The following is a 21,207-nucleotide window of genomic DNA, read 5'->3' as shown; positions in this document are numbered from 1 at the left end:
CCCAGCTCATAGCCTCATATTGAAGATAGGTTGGTCCTGTAAATATTTATGTCTAATTTGCTCTTACTGGTTTTGTTCCCTTTGACCAACAATACTTTTAAGACTCTGAACATGAGGCTGCTGGTAATCAAAAATGAACAGTTGCCAGAAAAACATGGCTAGGTTTGTTGCTTCAGGGGCAATCTAGCTTGAGCTGCTTCTACCCACCCACCTTCCCTTCCTGACCTTTAAAAAAAAAGCTGTACATTTTAGGAGAACATTGTTTGTGTTGGACTCCACTGTCAGATCTGAGCTTTGGCTCCTGGCTGTACCCCTTTACCTGCTGAGCATTGGTGTCCGTGCAAATATAAAGGTTAATGCTGGAAAGCTCTAGTAAATATGAAGAAAAGTAAAATTTGCTTCTCTACTCAGAGGCTTTCGAATTTAAAACTACGGTAGTACTTTTGGATACACTTCCACATACAGGTACAGTGCTTCCTTCATAGGTTGATAGCATGCACCTTTAAGAATGCTTGCTTTGGCTGCCAAATTGCAAAAGGCCACCGTGACCCCTGCTAAAATGTTGGCGAATGGTATTTCAAAAACAAAAAGCGTATCAACAGGTGGCAAGACTTGCAAAAGATATGAGATTAGTGAAAACTTCAGCTAGGAAGCCTGGGAACAACTTTTACAATGCGGGTTCATCCAGTGCTGCAGATGAGAAAATACTGTCTTTTATTCTACACAAATGAACACAGGGTGCTGACTTATACCAATTTTGTCCATCTGGTCCACTATACTCCATCTGACTGGCATCAGAATGGATCCCAAGGGTCATCTAGTCTAACTGCCTGCAATGCAGGAATCTCAAGTAAGCATCCATGACAGGTGGCTAAGCTATCCAACCTCTGCTTAGAAACATCCAATACATGAAAGTCCACCACCTTCTGAGGGAGTTCGTTCCACTGTTGAACAGCTCTTACTGCCAGAAAGTTCTGGCGTTTAGGCAGAATCTCCTTTCTTGTAAATTTGAATCCATTGGTTCAGGTCTTGCTCTCCAGAGCAGGAGAAAACAAGCTTGCGCCATCTTCCATGTTACAGCCTTTGAGATGTGGGTGGGTGGGTTTCACATCCCTTGTTTCCTGAGCACCTTTTAACATGAGATGACAGGGATATATCTAGAACACAGAATGTTTCCTTCTACCAACTCAGAGCACTGGTCCATCTAGCTCAGTATTATCTATGTTGACCGACAGCGGATCTTCAGGGCTTCAGACAGTGGACATCCCCAGGCGTATCTGCAGTTTCTCCATCGCTGATTTAGATGAATAGGATGTGCACAAATGAAAATAGTAATATTATGTAATTCAGTTCCCATTGTTGTAACTTGATGAAGTCAATAATATACTGCATTTGTCATTTAAAAGCACATTCCATTCCATTTAAAAGCCAGTGAAGATCCATAAAATGTGTAAGACCAAGGACAATTGCTGCTGGAGATGTCATAAGGAGGTGGGGACCTTTATTCATACTTGGTGGCATTGTGAAAAAATAAAACCATTTTGGAATGAAATATTAGAGGAATTAAAAAAATATTCAAGTACAATATTTAAAAAAACCTGGAGTCTTTTCTACTGGGAATGGTAGAGGAAGATATAAATAAAGATATAAATAAAGATAATAATAATAATAATAATAATAATAATAATAATAATAATAATAATAAAGATATAAATAAACAAGATGAAAAGGTCTTCCTCTATGCAGTGGCAGCGGTGAGGATTCTAATTGCCAAAAATTGGAAAAAAGAAGAAATGGCAAGAAAAGGTGATCAGTTATATCGAATTGGCCAAATTAACAAATTCAATTAGAGGGGGGAATATTCAAAAATTCAAAAATAATTATTCTGTAAGGATCCCAAGATGAAAAGTAAAAGAAAGCAGTACAATGGTGGGTAAAAAAGATTAACCTGGGAGGAAGACAAGTGGAAGTCAATATAGGTAAGAATCATTCGTAATTTATAGAAGTTATTACAGCATTCATGGTTATGACAAGATGAATTGTATTAGGTAATTGATTTAGATCCTTATTAGTAATTGTTAGCAGTACCGTATATAGTGGATAAGGAGACATGAATTTGTTTTGTTTATATATTTTATTGTTTATTGTTTGTATGTACTTTAGTTGTTTGCTTTTGATCGGAATTTCAATAAAGATTATTTTAAAATAAAAAATAAAAAAATAAAAGCACGTTCCATGCTGCTTCTTGGACCTCCTCCAATCCTTTTTTGCACGGTGTTGTTGCTGTATTCCACCACTCTCTCACTCTCATGTTACTCTTCATCTGCTTTAAGTCCTAAGGCTGCTGTTTCTAAGAACTCCACAAGATGTTTGCTGAGCATTCTTCCAAATTTGCTTACACAAATCTTACAGGGAGGTTATACAGTGCCTGCTCTTTATTAAGCATTTGTTTCCATGTCTTTGCAGGGAAGTTATAAAAGAGACATTCACAGAGCCATAATTACCGGGGGGGGGTAGGGGCGCTAGCCGGGGTTTTGGCCCCGGGTGAAGCCTCCAGGGGGTGCCATTGAGGCTCCCAGCGTGTGTGTGTGCGTATATATATATATATACACAAATGTGCAAGGGGGGTGCCAAACCGCATCTTTGACCCAGGTAAAATAAAGCGTAGTTTCACCCCTGCACGTTCATCCTGATCGGTTTGCACAGGAGTTATACATTGTTCTGTCAATTGTTCTTTATCCCATACTTGTATTTCCCTATCACTTTGCTAACCACAAAAAATGTGTTTTTAAAGTGGATTTGTTGCACCAGAGCACTTTAATCCACTCTAAATGCACAAACCTGAATTTCCAGTTTGTGATCGAATCCTTCCTGCAAAGTAGTGAGAGTCTGAAGGCAACTGGAGTCTAGACATTCTCTGCAGGGTGCCTCTGTAAGCCACTCTCCCAAGTCAGACTTCTGATGAAGTCACAATTCAAGGCTGTGCCAAAGTGATGACCATGACCAGCAGGAAGGGGGGGGGGGTTAATTAATCCATTCACAAGCTCCATCCTAAATAAAGCATTTTATGTGTTTGAATGCATTGCCGCAGTGCACCACAAGCAAATACTGTAAATAGTTCTACTAGGTACAACATTCAGATTCCTGAGATTCTTAAGTTTTGTTTTCTTTTTGAAAAAGAACATGTTTCTAGCCCTTATGGTGTGAACAACTGGACTGAAAGGATGCGTCGTGAAATCCAAGAAGCCGCTGGTCTTGCAGAATGCAATGTCTAATAGGCATGCGGCAAAGCATTGGATTACCCAAGTCAGTTGTGCGTATTTGCTAAATGTTCACAATGTACACAAAAGTTGCTAAATGGACACAGCAGAATTAATTGCGTTACTCTGGCTTTCCCTGCCTCACCTAATGTATGTGTAGCCCAACCATGCATACTGACTTCAGGTCTGAACACCTTGCTACCTACCAAGTTAAGCACAGTTACCAGACACACACTGCAGTGTAACTGCTGCTGTCTCCATTTTTGTTACCCAAGGAGGGCAGAAATGCCTCCAAGTCAATTAGCACCAGAAAGCCTCCACCTCTCTCAAAAATGTGTTTAAATGTGCAAAGTGCATGCACACAGAGACATGTGTTAACAACAGACTTGGAGGCTGGTGTGGGCCTCTTTTAACTGCATGATGGGTGACTAAGAATTTCTAAGGGCAAACAATTCTACACTATTGTTATAGGATGCAGGACAAGCTGTAGTCACAGCATGTCTGTATTATACATTGTCTGCTACAGATACACACACACAAGCATAATCAATTCAAGAAGATATTTCAAAGGTTTTTATATGGAGACTTTGAAAGATAAATGATAAAATGTGTTTCCCGTGAAGTTTTATTTTAGCAATGACTCAAAGTGGAATTCCTTTGGAAAGATTTATTATAAAACTGGAACTTCGTTTTTTAAAAAAATGGTTGTCAATTATCTACAAGGCTATGTACAATCTGAAAAAAATAATATAGTTCCAAAAAGAAAAGGGATTTCACCTTTAAAACTATCAAATATCAGACAATCTTCAAACTGATCCAGCTGTGTTTTTTCACAAATTTCTTCAATGGTTTGAACTTTTTCTTATTGGCTTCACAACCTTGTCGCATGACGTGTCTGAAATATTTGCAATCTAAACACACACAAAAGCGAAATAGCGTTAGAATGAATGAATGAATGAATGAATGAGATAAGACTAACTGGGGACAATCAGACCCTTAAGAACATGTTGTGATTATGGCATGGGGCTTCTGAAAGGATGGAGAAGAATAAAAAAAAAACCCCACTGAGCATCCAGAACCTTAGTACTCCACAAGTGTGAAAATCTCAATGTATAGGAAAATTATGGGTAAATTATCTCTTCAGTATCGTTGAGCAATTAATCAAGCAAAGTTAGCCTACACCTGGAAGTCACTTTGTTTAATGGCAAGGTCCCAATGTAGAAGCCTGATGAGGTTTGATGGCCATTTTCTAAAAACAATTAATGAGACCATTATTACAAGAGCTTTGAAGGTATAGATACTGAAAAACAGCACTATTAATCTACAGACCATGCACTCATCTGCCATGTTAGATGTTTCTATTAGGGGGCCTGATGGGTGCTGGGTTTTGGACATGCAAAAGAAACTGCATCATCTTGCTTTGTTTGGGCTCAACTAATGCTGTAATGAGTAACCAGCAGTATGCACGGTATTCCCATCAGCAGCTAGAATTGCCTCTCCTCTCCATTGAAGGCCATGAAAATAACACATGTAAGAAGTAATAAGAGGTTCATTAACTTCCCACATTTTGTATGGTCTCTCAGCACCTCAAATTTCCTTCCTACAAAAGGGAGGAAGGAGATCCCACAGTAATAACTGATGCTTCAACTGGGCTAAAGGTGGAATGCTCTCTCGGGGCATCTACAGAGTTCCACCTCTTTCTTTCTTCACATCGATCCTCAAAATCCATCTCTTCTTTGAAGCTTTTGGCTTAACACCACAGTCAGAGCTGAAAGAAAGCCTAAGAACTTTTAACAACAGTTGCTTCTTCCTTTTCTTGTTTCTGCTTTAAAAGTTCTGGTGAACTTTAGATGCTAACTGCCTTGGTGCGAAAACCAATCACTTTTGCTTATGTTACTTGATACAGTTCTATGCACCAAATGGCAGTGTGGAGCGATAGATTTAGTGTTAGACTAGAAGCTGGGAGACCAGAGTTCAAATCCTCCCTCGCCCATGAAGCTCAGTGGGCAACCTTGGGCCAGCCATATTTCTCAGTCTGACCCATCTCACAGGGCTGGTGCAAGGATAAAGGTGGTTGCAGTTGAGAGAAAAGGCAGAAGATACAAGATAAAGCTTTATGCAATATACGCTTTGCCAGGATTCTAATTCTTGTATGTATACAGGAGACAGAACATATATTTTGGGGAGGCAGTTACCTTTTCCCATCAGCATTCCAGCCACCAGTACCTTTTCACAAGCAAGAGATTCATCTTCCTGCCAGTTTCTTTTTGCCAAATAAAGGCTGAAATGAAAGGCTGGCCACCAGTCCTTTCGAGATGCCCACTTGTTTTTGAGCCAGTGAAGCTGCTTGTCAGAGCTGGGGGTGGGGAGAGAGAGAGGGAGAGAGAAGAGGGTGTATCTCAGTTAGATCCATGCTGAATGCTGATAGATTTCTGTACTACACCAGAACACAACTAAGCTAGGCTAGGATGTGTGTATTACTTATGCTTGGCTCTACCAAGATGTGTCCACAGGCAATCTCATCATGGTCCAAACTTCCCTTTTTTGTTTGGAGTTTTAGTCTAGAAGTAGTCAATGCAGTATTCTCCAGATGTTGTGGACGGCTGCTCCCATTGTCTCCGACTACTGTAGTCTGCCACGTTGGCTACCCCTATTTCAGGGGCATGGAAGATTATACTTATGGTTATTTAACTCAGTAATTTAAAAGGGCACTTTACTAATATTCAAATGCCATCTCTTGTCTTTGGCTGAGCCCTTGCAGTGAAAACATGTTCAGTTTCCAGTTAATGTCCTAAATTCAAGAAGAATAACGTGCAACCTGCTCCGCACATTTTTTATATAAACTGGTGCCACATGGCGTTAAAAAAAAAAAAAGACAGGTAGGCTACTTTTTTTGTAAGCTAATATCTTTCATGAATGCAGGGCTGTATAATAAGAGAGCGTTCCACCAGGCTGGGGCCACAACCAAAAAGGCCCTGGCTCTGGTTGAGGCCAGTCTAATCTCCCTGGGGCTTGGGATCTTCAGGGTGTTATTTGTAGTTATAGGTAGGTAGCCGTGTTGGTCTGACATAGTAAAAAAAAAAATCCTTCCAGCAGCACCTTAAAGACCAACTAAGTTTGTTATTTTGGTATGAGCTCTGTGGGGCATACCAGGAGAGGCGGTCCCATAGGTACGAGGGTCCTAGGCCGTATAGGGCTTTAAAGGTCAAAGTTGTGCCCCCGCAAGGGATGGGAGTTGGTCCTCCAACTCCATATCGTCTCGACCGAGCCAAAGGACCTCTGTCTTCGAAGGATTTAACTTTAACCGGTTCCCACATAGCCGTCCAGCCACGGCTTCCAGACATCTGAACAGTGTGTCTGGGGCCAAGTCAGGGTGGCCGTCCATCAACAGATAAAGCTGGGGACAAGCGGGCACATATAGATGTTAAAAACATCAGGGAGAGAATTGCGCCCTGCAGTACTCCACACACCAAGGAGTAGCGTGACAACTCCCCCCACCCCCCGGCCAGAGAGGAATGAGCCCAGCCATTGAAGGACTGCGCCCCGAATCCCCACGTCGGCAAGATGGTGGTCTAGAAGTTCGTGGTCGACCATGTCAAAGGCTGCTGACAGATCTAAAAGAATCAACAGCCCCAACGCGCCTCAATCCAGCTGCCTATGGAAGTCATCTGTTAGGGCGACCAGAGCCGCCTCGGTGCCATGACCAGAGCGAAAGCCGGTCTGGAATGGATCCAAAGCGGATGTTTCATCCAGGAATCTGCCAAGCTGAATGAACTAAATGAACTAAAAGATAGTATGAACTGAAAACAGCTTAAAAAATTAACTAACTATATCCCATTATAAAACTGGTGCAGTTTTGAATACCGGTAAAAGTGTCTAACACCTTCCCCTGACGTATTTTCAAATATGTTGGGAAGTTTTTGAATGAGGGGGCAGTCAAATATCCGCAGGGCACCATCTGCAGTCTGCAGAGGTGCAGCCAAGCAAGAGATACATCACATGGGGCAGCTGATTTCACCATTCACCCACTTCTGCGATACTTCTACGATCTCCTTCGCCAAGCAGCTCCAGGCTTTGACATTCTCCTTCCACCCAGCAGAATCCAAGGCTGCAAAAATAACTTCCAGCCGTAGCTTCTGGTTTTTCCTTTTTTCTGAAATTAAGATTGAATCACATTAAGGGGGGAGGGCAGGGAGGCAATCTGACCCTAATTCTGTGTATCTTAAAGCACAATAATTGAAATGCCTTACTTGACTTTTTCAGCATGGCGTAATATTCCAGCATCAGTTCGTGAGAAGGGACAAGCTCGTGCAAGATCTAAAAAGAAACAGACAAGACACTAAACATCCATCTTGAGACAAAGCTATGCACTTCCCTATCCCACCAGTTTCAATGGACAAATGATGAGCAGAGGCTTGTGCCAAAGTTCACTATAGCAGGAGACTGGATTGGTCCAATAATTTCACTTTATAGCCCAAGTATACACAGGAACAAAGAATTTCTTCTGCAATTCTGCAACATCAAGTCTGAGGGGGTGTGAAAACGGAATTTACAGCGTGCTTACAGGAAAACAAATCTCCATGTATTGAATACATGTAAAAGTGTCTAAAACCTTCCCCTGATGTATTTTCAAATATGTTGGGAAGTTTTTGAATGAGGGGGCAGTCAAATTATAATAAATAATTTTTAGAAGACATCTGAAGGCAGCCCTCTTTTAGGGAGGCTTTTAATGTTTAATTGATTATTTTATTTTATTTTTTTGTTGGAAGCCGCCCAGAGTGGCTGGGGAAACCCAGCCAGATGGGCGGGGTATAAATAATAAATTATTATTTTTATTTGTTTATTTTTATTTATTTATTATTAAAATAAATTTATTAACATTGTTCATAGGCTTTCCGGACACAGTGTACCTCAGCCTCATGTCATAATGAGCCAGAGTTAATGGATTACTGTGACATTTTAAAATTTAATTTTATATCTCACTTTCACTCCAAGAGCTCAAAGTGGCATACATGGTATTCCACCTCTCCAATTTCTCCTCACAACAATCCCTGTGAGGAGGGCTGGACTGAGAGACAGTGACTGGCTAAAGGTCACTCAGTGAGCTTCTTGACTGAGAAGGAAATTGAACTCTGGTCTCCCAGCTCCTAGTCCGACAGTCTAACCGCTACACAATGAAATGGTGACCATTAAATAAGGCCCAACTATAATACCTGGAGTGCAGACCTCTGAGTTTTCCTCGATTCACCCCTTCTCTTTAGGAACTGATATAAGAAGACATGTGCATTAGGGTTTGGAGGAAATTTGGAATTATATGCATATTCCCTCAACACTTCTCTTGCTTCTTCATACTCCTCATAATGTTCCAGCATCTGAGGAAACACACAAATGTACAGCTGATTATTTAAAGTTGGGGACCACATTTTCACCTTGACGTACTCAAAAGAGTGTTTTGCAACACGAAAGAAAAATCTTCTCAAGCGAATACAGTACAGTCAACGATCAGGTGACTGAAATTATTTTTTTAAACAAAATTTGTACACCGCTTGATTGTCAGGAAAAAAAAAAACACCTCTAAGCAGTTTACGGGGAAAAACAAAACCCATTTAAATTATTGATAAAGCACAGTTAAAATGAAGAATTTAAAAATATTCAAAAGATTAAAATCAACAGCAAGCGGCTAAAAGGAAATAAAGCATGTTTAACTTCAGCATGTCTGGATAGTCTTACCTAAACAAAAATGTTTTAAGCTGACGCTGGAAAGAGTACAATGAAGGTGCCTGCCTGATGTCAATACACAAGGAGTTCCAAATTTTAGGTGCTGCCACACAAAACTATCCATTTCTTACAAGTGTATGGAATTTTTGTGGCAACTGTAACAGTACCAGTTCCACAGACTGAAGAGGCTAGGTGGGTATACAGTCGTACCTTGGAATTAAAAAGGCTTAGTTGCCAAATGTTTTGGCTCCCAAATGATCGAAAACCGGAAGTGATTGTTCCAGTTCTAGAACGTTCTTTTGGAAGCAGAACGTCCAGCAGGGCTACTGGTTGGCTGCAGGAGCTTCCTGCAGCCAATCAGAAGCCGCACCTTGGAAGTCAAATGTTTTGGAACTCGAACGGACTTCCGGAACGGATTTCATTCGACTTCCAAGGTATGTCTGCTATAGGGGTAGGGTGATCCTGCAAGTAAACTGGTCCCAAGCTGTTAAGGGCTTCATATACTCATTGTAACCTCTTGAACTTGGCCTGGCAGCTGGGTGCAGAACTCTGAGCAGAGGTGTTGTTTCCTGACAAGGCCTCACTCCTGCCAGCAGCTGTGCTGCAGCGTTCTGCACTAACTGCAGCGTTCTGGGTCAAGCACAAGGGAAGCCCCACATAGAATACACTGCAATAATCCAATTTAATGGATCAGAAATAAAAGCTTTAGAATGAAAAGCAAAATTCAGGTGGGAACTTATGGCTGGATAATATATCTACATCACGAAATGTGATTGGTTTGGTGCAGAGAGAGAGAGAGAGAGAGAGAGAGAATCATTTGGATCAAATTGCCAAACCATGGTTCAGTTATTGGGTTCATGACTTGGGGCTGACAGGCTTTCTCCTCCTACAATTCCCTCGCTTCCTGATCCAAGCAAACCCCAGTTAGCCATTACATTTGAACTGGCAATCTATCTATAATATTATTTTAATAGCCACATAAGCCACTGAACATTATCATATTTTATGACAGAGAATTCCCAAGACTCCCCAATGCTTTCTAGACACTTTTTCAGTGTCTTATTTTACTAATTTCTGTGAAAGACGTTTTTAGAGTATTCCCCAAGCTACAAAATCTTGAACAGCCAGCAATTACTTAGATCAAGGTTTATTTATTTATTTATTTATTTATTTATTTTAAAGGAGTAAGCTGGTTGTAAAGCATGCTCTTACATGCACATAACAGGTCACAAAAGGATCCCAAACTCCAGGAATTTTAATGATCTCCTTGAGGCTGACTTTAGCCTGCCGGTACAAGATGCCCATTTCCTGCTGAACAGAAGACACCGCGTAGCTGTCCTCATCTGCGAAAGACAAGGCATAATATAGCCTCTTATATAATTAAGCACAGTGATCTGCAACTCAGGTAAATCGTGACACTAATCTCACTTTCCAAGCACCATAAAAATAAAAAATAAAAAGCTTTCTGAAAGAGAGGAACCAAATAAATTCACAACATGCCTTTCTGGTCCCAAAGGAGTCAAACAGAGGACTATTAAGCAGGGAAACTTAATGGGGTTTCCCATTGACAGGTGAGCAACCCCACCCACCTGTTAAGGCAACAAATGATGATTAAGCTTTATGTTTACCGCAAGCCAATGAATCCGATTAAACTTAATGGCAAAGGAGACTGAAACGAAAGCATCAGTCATGCTTTACTGAGAAAGCCACTCAGTTTGAGTTCCTGCGGTACAGATGCAATGATGATGATGATCAAAAAAACTCTCAGCAACCTATTAAAAAAAACTAACCTTCTCCTGATGAGGAAGGCAGACTTAGCAACACAGTCCTAAGCATGTTTGTTCATAAGTTCCATCGAGTTCACTGGACTTACTGCCTAACAATTGCTTAATGCTGAAATCCTAAACACACTTCTGATTTAACTGTGACCACAGGACAGTTTAGTAGTCCAAATACCACTGACTGCTGCACTGTATAGTGTTATTTTGTGTGTTGTTTTTAGTTACTGTTTCATACTGACTATTCCTCTATTCAGTAATCTCTGCCGTGGGTGGGATACAAAACAGACAGACAATAAAAACATTAGGACTTAGGTGCATATTCAAAGTCTAGCATTAGTCTCATTCTATGCTTCCAATTTCAAGAGCTGAGCATAATAATCATGGCCATCTATGTCCTGCACCGATTTTCCCTGAGGCGCATACTCACCAAGCCCCAACATGTCCGTCTTCTTTTTCAACCACTTAGAATAGTCCAGCAGCCCCCTGTAACCTTGAATGAGTTTCAGTTCTTTGTTCTGAATGACTGTTTGTTCTCCGTACTTCCAGCTTTCTGCCAGGACCAGGTTCTGATAAGCCTCGTCCTCAAACCCGTTGCAGAGGAGGTGGAAGGCATGCTCTAAAGAAACCTGCAACAATTTCAACCTAGATTACAATCCTCAGCAGCAGCAGCAGCAACGGCGGCTCTGAATAAAATGCTACAATGCAAACCCAATGGGCTCAGTCCTCCTACATCTGGAGGACTTTCAGTGAAAAATTTGGCAGCTTTGCAAGAGCAACAGGGACATGCCGTTTGAATGATATTGGACTTGGAAATAAATGGGGGGGGCACTGTCAAACTGGTGATGCAATTAACATCAGCACACGCCATTCAAATCTTGGCAAATGCACTAACACTCACTGGATCCCAGTCAAGGTTCAAACTGGCTCAGTGGCAACCCAGTGGAACAGGGACTAAAGCTTCCGCACACCAAGAAAGAAAGAAAGAAAGAAAGAAAGAAAGAAAGAAAGAAAGAAAGAAAGAAAGAAAGAAAGAAAGAAAGAAAGAAAGAGAACTAGACTTCTGAATATAAACCAAAATGGAATTACTCCATTTACTGATACACAAAGCTTAACATAATTGGTTTTTTTAAAAAGTGCAAATGATATGAAATAGAATTATAAATGAGTGGAAAACTGAATATAAAGGAATTAATACAAAAGCAGGTAAATTTTTAGGGACTCCCAGTTTGAACTGTACAAGTATACAAAGGGTACACATTTTTGCATGTACAGTGGTGCCTTGACTTACGAATTTAATCTGTTCCGAAGGCACCTTCGTAAGTCGAAAAACACCATTGGAAACGCGATTTCTCATAGGAATGCATTGAAAATGGAAAAATTCGTAACCCTATCTAAAAATTCGTAAGTCGAAAAATCCCTATCTAAAACCGCCACGGGTTTTTTCCGGATGTCGAGCGTGCGGCCATTACCCCCATTCGTAAGTTGAAAAATTCGGTTGTCGAGTCATTCGTAAGTCAAGATACCACTGCACATGGGGCTAATTTACTGCAGATCATGGTGCAGAACTGCATATATACACAAACAAAAATAATAATATCCAGTTCAAAGGGTTGCATCTAGTGCTGCAGTGCCATGTGCACAAGAGACTTCCTTGTGCGCAATGGCACTTCCCCTCCTCTCCTGTCATCTGCTGTGCCCCCTGCTCTGTGCTTCATATGGTTGGAGGACCAAATTTAGGCAAAGTGTGGGAGGAGGAGAGGAAGCAGAAATCACACATTCCAAGAGCATCGGATACAATCCAAAGTCGCATGAACTACATCAGCATTCATTGCTTTATTATTATTATTATTATTATTATTATTATTATTAGATTTATATACTGCCCTTCAGCCAAAGGCCTCAGGGCGGTTCACAGAATAAAATGCAGGATAAAAACAAGTAAATAATTAAAAGAAAATAGCAAAACATTAACTCTATTCTGTAATTAAGGATATGTTTTACCAAATAAACTTCTACTAGGAGTAATGGACATTGCTACAAATCCCCGCAACAAGAAACAGAAAGGGTGGGGAACCTCCGGCTCATGGGCCTAATCCTGCAGAGGTCCTTATTATGTTTGTGAGACCATCTTCCTCAAACCATGCCCACCCGCCACACCCCTAAAGTCACATGAGATATCAGGTGAGAGGAAGGCAAAAAGCACAGCCAGCACATTGAATTACGTTCAAAATAAACCACTTTGAAACGCACTTCAAAGGAGTTGCCACCCAAAATCACTATGGTGAGCCAAAAAGTTCCCCATCCCTGCTATACGTGGAAGAATAGCAATAATAATGGTAATAATATTTTATATGAAAAATAAGTATTATGATCTTAAGGATCCTTTGAAACTCTCCTCACCTTTAAATATCCTTTTACTCCTAAATTTTTCATCTGATCTGCAAAGTGGTTCGTCTCATTAATATTGCTCCGTGGATGCCGCTGCAAGATCTCAGTTCCTATTCTCCAGATCTCCTAGCACGGAGAACACACATCCAGAACACAGAAGCAAAATCAAACGACAGCTACAAAATGTGAACATAAGCATATCTTTGAAGTATATGGTCACTTACAACAGGCACAAAGAGCCCTTCTAATTGCATAATGCAAAAATGTGCAGCCATCATGACGCAGAATTAAAAAGCTCAACAAAACAGCCTAAATTGGGGATAGGCAACCTGTGGCCCTTGGTCTAATTTCATGTGGCCCCCAACGCTGTTTCAAAAGCCTTCTGCAAGCAATCAGCTTATATCTCTGGCAAGAGCAATCTATCCCCTATCCCAGCAGCCCACTGGCTGGAGAGAGAAAGACAGAGAGGAAGAAGAGGAGTTTGGATTTGATATCCCACTTTATCACTACCCCAAGGAGCCTCAAAGCGGCTAACATTCTCCTTTCCCTTCCTCCCCCACAACAAACACTCTGTGCGGTGAGTGGGGCTGAGAGACTTCAAAGAAGTGTGACTAGCCCAAGGTCACCCAGCAGCTGCATGTGGAGGAGTGGGGAATTGTAAGCTCAGTTGGTACAGCATGAGACTCTTTACCTACTTGGCTGGTCGTTCCCAGAGGCAGTGTTCTTTGGCCCCACTGAGCCTTCAATGTGGGGTTCCTGAAGGTTCACTATTACCCTTTATGCTGTTTAACATCTACATGAAACTACTGAGTGGGGTCATCCAGTATTTTGGAGCACATGGTCAGCAATACGCCGATGACATACAGCTCCTTTACATCTGCAGGTGAGGCAATGAAAGTTCTGGACTGTTGTCTTGCCTCACTAATGGATTGGATGAGAGCCAACAGACGGAAACTCAATCAACATTTCTCTTCAATCAGGTGTTTGGCTGATGGCTTTTAAAATGTGTTTGTGGGAGGGGCTTTTTCAGCTTGTCTTTGTTTTTTTTATTCTCATTTTGTATTTTTCTGTTGTGAACTGCCCTGGGATCTTTGGAAGAAGGGCGGTATACAAAACAAACAAACAAAAATAGATCACCCTTGTGGTCTGTTCCAACTCTACAATTCTATACAGTGGTACCTCTACTTACGAATAACTCTACTTACGAATGTTTCTACTTACGAAGGGAGCTCCGACCGCCATCTTGGGTGCAGTTTAGATAGGATTTTTTCTACTTACGAATTTTTAGATAGGGTTGCTTCGACTTACGATTCCCCCCCCAATGCATTCCTATGGGATTCGACTTACAATTTTTTCCGACTTACGAATGTGCGTTCGGAACGCATTAAATCCGTAAGTAGAGGTACCACTGTAATTGCAATTTTATGTTGTGAACCGCCCTCAGATCTACGGGTCTAGGGCGGTATACAAATTTCATAAATAATTATAATTATAATAAATCTATGAGATGGCAGAAAGGAGAAACCACTTTAGGTTTTGCCCTTTCCACCACTGGCATATACTTCAACAACAGGCTATCCCCAAGAGAATACAGTCATCAATAGAAGAAACACTGAAATAATGGGCTAATGCTGCCAATTTCTTCAAAAGTCCAATACAATACAAGCAGCACGCAAAGGCACAAGATTCAATCAAGTTTCAATCAAGTATTATTAGTACAAAAAGAGAACAATAAGAGAACCATATACAAATGCTGACACAGAAGCCAAAACCAAAAGTCAAGCAGATAGCATATGCAAATAAATACCAAAAGGCAAACCAGTCTTTATGGTCTTTGAGGCTCTGTAGCGGTCAGCAAAGTGGCAGCAGGTCAAACGAAGTGTCAATTGTTCTACCCTATTCCTAAACATATTACATGATGGAAGCATAGGACACAGGAATCACAGAGATCCTTTCTCATCTTTCCTGCTCAGAATCAGGGGGTTAGCTAGTCTACTTACTTCAGGAGCAGCCCGCAGTTTGTCTTTAGTGTAATGCTCCAACATTTCTACGTAGCTTATGATTAATTCTGCAGCCCTCTGCAACTGGCCTTGCAAAAGGGAATCCTGGATGCAGTTTAAACAACCTTCTTTTGCCTTCTGAAATTCCGAGTGCATTACAAACCTAGATGCTACAACACAAGAATAATTTTGGTAACAGACATGAGAATAATTTTGACGTGTTTCTAATGCGGTTATAGACTTAAATTGCAATTCAGAGGAAAACACAAAAGTCCATACATTCTTGGTTGCATTCTTGGATTCCATTCTTGGAATCAGTCCTGCATTTCATCTTTGGAACGTAAAATCCAATACCGTACTACTAAATTGTCTAACTTCCTTCATAGCTTCATGCAAACATACTGCAGCAACTGTTTCTCAACTTTTTTTTTGCAATATATTGGTCTATTCTGTCGTATAAGCCATCTTCACTTAATACTCTGCATAATAATGTTCATTCCACATTTGTAAGGAATCAATCTTTCAGTGTGTTAACATCTATACACTGGAACGCTCTTTCCACCAACAATAGGCAAGTACCTTTGCTGTGCGTCCTGCTTTTGACACCACACCCAAACACCCAAAAAAGTTTAGGCAAGTCTACCCAGCTATATAGTGTTAGCATGCATTTTAGTATGTACTTCATAATCTGTATTTTGCTGGTTTATCTATATTTTTCTCTGCCTGCTGTTGCCAGCAGGAGCTCACATTTTGCCCCAGAGCAGGCAAGGGAGAAAGTGAGCAAGAGGACAGATGGACAAACAGGACAAGAGATGCAACAGCTGCTGCTCTGCTTGGTGCATTACAATGTCATGACTCTGCACACTGAGTTGCAGTGGGCGACTGCAAGATGCTAGAACGCCAACCTTCAGCTGCCAGTCTGAATGTCCAGAAATGTCATGGGATGGAGTGACCCTAGGGCTGTAACTGCATCAGAATATAGAGGTTAAGGACTGCATAACTGAATTTGGTTTGTAAGGGGGAAACTAGCATGTCAGGGCAAAAGCTGGACTAGAACCCATCTCCCTGACATGCTAGCTTTTCCACACGCAAAGAAGCATTTCATGTTCTTTTTAATGTGAGAGAGGCTCAAGCATGCCATCCACAAGCTACATTTGGAAGTGGCATAGAAAGAATACAGCATGTAATTCTCTGGAACGTACAGAATACAGTGGTACCTCGACTTATGAAGATGATCCGTTCCGCGGCCGTCTTCGCAAGTCGAGGTTTTCGGATGTCGAAGTGCCGCTTGTGCGCATGCGCGAAGCGCGATTTGGCGCTTCTGTGCATGTGCAGACTGGGTGTACGCGGCGAAAATACTTCCGGGGTTGTCGACTTCGGAAGATTAAAATACAATAATCTATTAAACATTAAAAGCTTCCCTAAACAGGGCTGCCTTCAGATGTCTTCTAAAATTCTGGTAGTTGTTTATTTCCTTGACATCTTATGGGAGGGTGTTCCACAGGGCAGGAGCCACTACCGAGAAGGCCCTCTGCCTGGTTCCCTGCAGCTTTGCTTCTCGCAGTAAGGGAACCGCCAGAAGACCCTCAGCGCTGGACCTCAGTGTCCGGGCAGAACAATGGGGGTGGAGACGCTCCTTCAGGTATACAGGACCGAGGCCATTTAGGGGTTTAAAGGTCAGCATGCTTCTGCCACCTACTGTGGACTGATAAATGAGCAAAAGGTCTTCCACCACTTTTGCTTCTTGATTCGTGTTGACAGTCCTATCATACCATGCAAAGCAATAAGGAATCTTACCAACCAGCAATCAAGAACTTACTTGTGTAGTGAAAACATCTCGGGAGTAAAGGTAAATAAATTCCTGGGGGGGAAGCTGTCGTTGTTGTGGCTGCCCGCACATCCTGTGTTTCTCCTTCCAAATTTACCTGCCCTCTTCTCCATTCTTCAACAAAAGTATCCATTTCTGTGAAAGGAAAGATGGGGAAATATATTTATGCTTGCAGGTCAGGCAAATCAAAATAAGAAATGAAGCAGGGGAAAAGAGACACTTTCAATGTCTTTAAAAACTGCTGTACAAGGAAGCATTAGTTTAGTTTTTTATTACTATTTTCCATTAAATATTGCCCCTTTACAGACATGAAATGGAAGCAGGGTGCCCAATACAAGGGGGAATAGAGAATCTTGCTGAAATTTCAGTCAACATTGCCATAGCTACAGTGATGTGAAGGTGAAAGTGTGCACCTTAGAAGAAGGTGGAGGGAGAGAGAGAGAGAGAGACAAATCAGGGCACTGCAGGGTTGGAAAAGCCTTCAGTATTGCTCCCTACACCATTTGAATAAAATATTGTGGGAGCCCAGGTAAGCTCCGTCCCGCATAATCAATCACATGACACAGTGCGTGCACACCATTTGAATGGGAATGCCTATCAACTTTGTGGTGGGCTGGCCCCCTCAAATATTTTATTGTGGAGCCAAAGTTCAGACTTTTAAAGAAGAACAATCTGAGCGAGAGACTGCTAGTGTCCTTCTACCGTGGCTTGATAGAGAGCATTATTATATATTGTATTTGTGCTTGGTTTTCCACTTGTACAGAAATGGAGAGGAAGATGCTCCTGAAGGTCATAACCACAGCCAGAATTATTGGTCATCCCCTCCCATCTTTGGAAGATCTATACAGCTCCCGTTGCCTCAAAAAAGTAAAAAAATATTTTACAGGGTCCATCTCATCCGGGATGTAGTCTTTTTGTACTACTGCCTTTGGGCAAGAGATATACAGTTGAACAATTAAATCAAGAACAAATAGACTAAAAAACAGTTTCTACCCAAAAGCTATAACCATCTTAAATACTGTAACTAAATAATTGACCTGAAGAGTTGTGTAGGTATGTGAATGTGTGGCTGAAAATGTTTTTTTTTTGTTGTTTCTTGTTTTTTTGTGTTTATGGCATAGCATCCAATTTCATTGTAATTACACAATGACAATAAAGAAATCTAATCTAATCTAAAGCCCCTACAGCCCCTAGGAGTTGGCTCCTATGTCACCCATTTTTCAGAAGTGGGGCATGACAACAACTCATGTAGTCTTGCTCCTCTCAGTGTTTTGGATTGGGTTTAACCTTGGAGTTGTGCTTTATTCTTGCATTCATGTTGCTTTTGATTTTATGTTTTAGGCTGTATTAAAGTTAGTTTCTGAAGGAAATCAGCCCTGAGTGCTCACTGGAAGGACAGATCCTGAAGTTGAAGCTCCAATACTTTGACCACCTCATGAGAAGAGAAGACTCCCTGGAAAAGACCCTGATGTTGGGAAAGATTGAGGGCACAAGGAGAAGGGGACAACAGAGGACGAGATGGTTGGACAGTGTTCTCGAAGCTACCAACATGAGTCTGACCAAACTGCGGGAGGCAGTGGAAGACAGAAGTGCCTGACGTGCTCTGGTCCATGGGGTCACGTAGAGTCGGACACGACTAAACGACTAAACAACTGTTCGATTTCTGATAATTGGTTCTCATGGGAATCTGATTCTTGCTTCACACAATTAACTCAAGGCAGTGTCAATTTACTCTTGGCAGAAAGCCAAGGTCTGCCTGGCCTGGCAACAGCTCTCTCATTGGTTAACGACCAGCACTGAACTCTGTTATCTAGGAATGCTAGCACAGTTGTTTCTGGTGGGTGTTAGGAGTAGGAGTGCTGTGTATGGTTGGAGATAGAGTGAGTTAGGATTTATTTTGCTTTGCTTTGTATGCAGAAACTCTGGTTTTATTTTCTTTTAATAAATCCTGTAAATAGTTATTCTGCATCTAGCCGACTAGTCATTTCCACCTCAACTAGCTTCTGCGCTGTACAGAAAAACTCTGCTACGTTTGGGATAAAGCCACTAGAGCTATGCCTGACACTTCAAAATTCTAAGAACAACAACAACAAAGTTACTTTCATACTTACTGTATTTATTGTAAGCAGCTGAGAGAACTTTATAGCATGGGCCAGCATGCAAGCGTAACAAATAAACATTATACTGCACTGTAGAAGAGCAGGGGACTCATTTTTAATTAATGTGTTAACCCCACATATTAATTAAGTTATTAGGCTGTAATCCTACACACACTTACATGGGAGTGAGTCCCATTGAACTCAATGGGCCTTACTTCAGAATAAACATACACAGACTCACATCACACCATGAATAGGCAACGTAGTCAGCCAACTCCTGGTGAGGATACTTAACCTATTCCCTGGAGTCTTCTGTCACTCTACAGCCCCTGCAGAGGAGACACCACCACCCTGGAGTTTAGTGCCTGAAATGGATTGCAACTTTTGTATTGTTTCTTTCTAATGGGCCAATGCAGTGATTTCTTGAGTTTTCTATACTCCATGAAGCCACTAGGTGGCATCAGATAACTTAAGTTTCCCTAACATTTCCCATCCTGGTCTGCAAAAGTAACAGTGGCATAAACTTATAACAATTAGACAAAGCGCTAATTGTTTACGCTAAATGCTTTTTTCCCTCTCCCTTTTTTTTCTTCCTTTCCCTTCCTCATTCATCAGAAGTGAGAAAACCAATATTTTAATGCACCTGTGGCAAAATATAATCAGCAGGCTTCCAGACTTTCACTACTTTCAGGTGGGATACAATCATATATATACTGGCAAATTCAAGGTGAACAGTTAAAACTGCTTTGGAACTCTTGCTCAACAAACCCATTCTCCCCTGAAGTTTGGGCTTTTTGCAATGAGTAAAGTGACAAGAAAATGCACTGGGAACATAGCTGCCAAGTTCTCCCTTTTTTAAAGGGAAATTCCCTTATGCTGAATAGGCTTCCTCATGAGAAAAGGGAAAACTTGGCAGCTATGACTGGGAAATAGAGCTGGTGGTTGTTTTGACGTGATGCCCCCTAGCATCCCTTCCTAACAAATCAGGATGAATGTTCAACGAACAAGTGGCTGGAAATGACCAGTTACTAAGACTACAAACTGCTTTCTATTACATTTTGTTCCAGGACGGAAGTGCTGCCACCTAATCATAGCTACACTCACAAATGCTCGGTTCCTCCACTGCTTACCGTGGGAAGCCCTCATCCGCAGAACTCCAAAAGGATCCAAGTGCAATCTAGTCCACCTGCCTGTCTCCTCAGTAGGATCCAGGAAACTCTAAACTCCATATGATGATGATTATTTATACCCCGCCCATCTGGCTGGGTTTCCCACCATAAGCTTTCCGTAGCCCACGAAAGCTTATGCTGTAATGAACATATTAAGCCTCACAGGAGCCTTCACTGTTTTTCCTGCAACAAGAGGCTGCCAGAATTCTCTTCCTTTACTTGAGAAAAGTGAGGTGCCAATCTAACCCTTTCCTATCTCTATAGATATCGGCTGGCTACCACGTGCTGTCTCCCACGGTAATCTATTGGCTCCCAGATACAAGCGACGTGAGCTCCGAGAGGAGCCTACGCCGACCAACCTACCTGGATGCGGAGCTTCCTTTTATCTCTCGGTAACCTCTCCTTATAGGGCCCGGTCTCGCTCTTAACGGCAGGAGAAGCGCGCTCCCTACACGGGTATGGAATGTCTAAAAGGCCATTTTGAGTTACTTCCAGCACGCCGATACGTTCCTCGCCGCCATCTTTGACCATGGCATAACCCGACTTCCTGTTCGTACTACGTAACAGCCCCCCTCCTCCTCCTCCTTCGGGGATGGAGGCCGGAAAAGACTTCGCGGTTATATGCGCGTGCGCAAAGACTTTTGAGGTTTGGTGGTTGTTGCCACGCAGGGTAGACGCTGCTTGTGCTGGCGAGGTGCCTGAACCTCACTGGTCATCTCTAATGAAGAGCAGGATATAATTTAAAAGATGCAGAACTTTTTCGTTTTTCGAAGCTAAATTTTAGGTGACTAAAATTAAGCACAGAAGTTGCCAAACACCTGAGAGCGAACGAAAACTTGTCGTCTGAGCCCCACCAAGAAAGAAAACCCGCACAATTTCAACCAGAATGTAAAATGCTGTTTATAGGATTGTAGGGAAATATCCAGTGCTTTCCCCCTTTTTTGTAATGAATACCAGCACACTT

At 41.7% G+C, this 21,207-nt stretch overlaps 1 protein-coding gene across 6 annotated transcripts; it reads right to left on the bottom strand.

The window, feature by feature from the left end:
* Nucleotides 1–3,912: 3,912 nt before the first annotated feature.
* Nucleotides 3,913–20,798, bottom strand: TAF1A (TATA-box binding protein associated factor, RNA polymerase I subunit A). 6 transcript variants are annotated; one of them, XM_088667383.1, is made up of 12 exons: nt 20,607–20,798; nt 19,370–19,439; nt 16,967–17,110; nt 15,148–15,317; nt 13,160–13,273; nt 11,187–11,385; nt 10,191–10,321; nt 8,474–8,632; nt 7,511–7,577; nt 7,290–7,413; nt 5,456–5,616; nt 3,913–4,171 (listed from the first exon to the last, which is right to left on the bottom strand). In XM_088667383.1, the coding sequence occupies exons 3-12, from the start codon at nt 17,106–17,108 to the stop codon at nt 4,056–4,058; spliced, it is 1,383 nt and encodes a 460-aa protein (XP_088523509.1). In that variant the 5' UTR covers nt 17,109–17,110; nt 19,370–19,439; nt 20,607–20,798; the 3' UTR covers nt 3,913–4,055. The 6 variants fall into 6 exon arrangements, with proteins under 6 accessions (XP_088523509.1, XP_088523507.1, XP_088523510.1 ...); XM_088667381.1 differs by having other exon boundaries at nt 19,316–19,403; XM_088667384.1 differs by having other exon boundaries at nt 19,321–19,403.
* Between the last annotated feature and the right edge of the window lie 409 nt (nt 20,799–21,207).

This window comes from Zootoca vivipara, chromosome 3, assembly GCF_965207765.1.
Source record: "Zootoca vivipara chromosome 3, rZooViv2.hap1.1, whole genome shotgun sequence".
Lineage (NCBI taxonomy): Eukaryota > Metazoa > Chordata > Lepidosauria > Squamata > Lacertidae > Zootoca > Zootoca vivipara.
The sequence above is the reverse complement of the archived record's forward strand: the minus strand, read 5'-3'. Positions and strand labels throughout refer to the sequence as shown.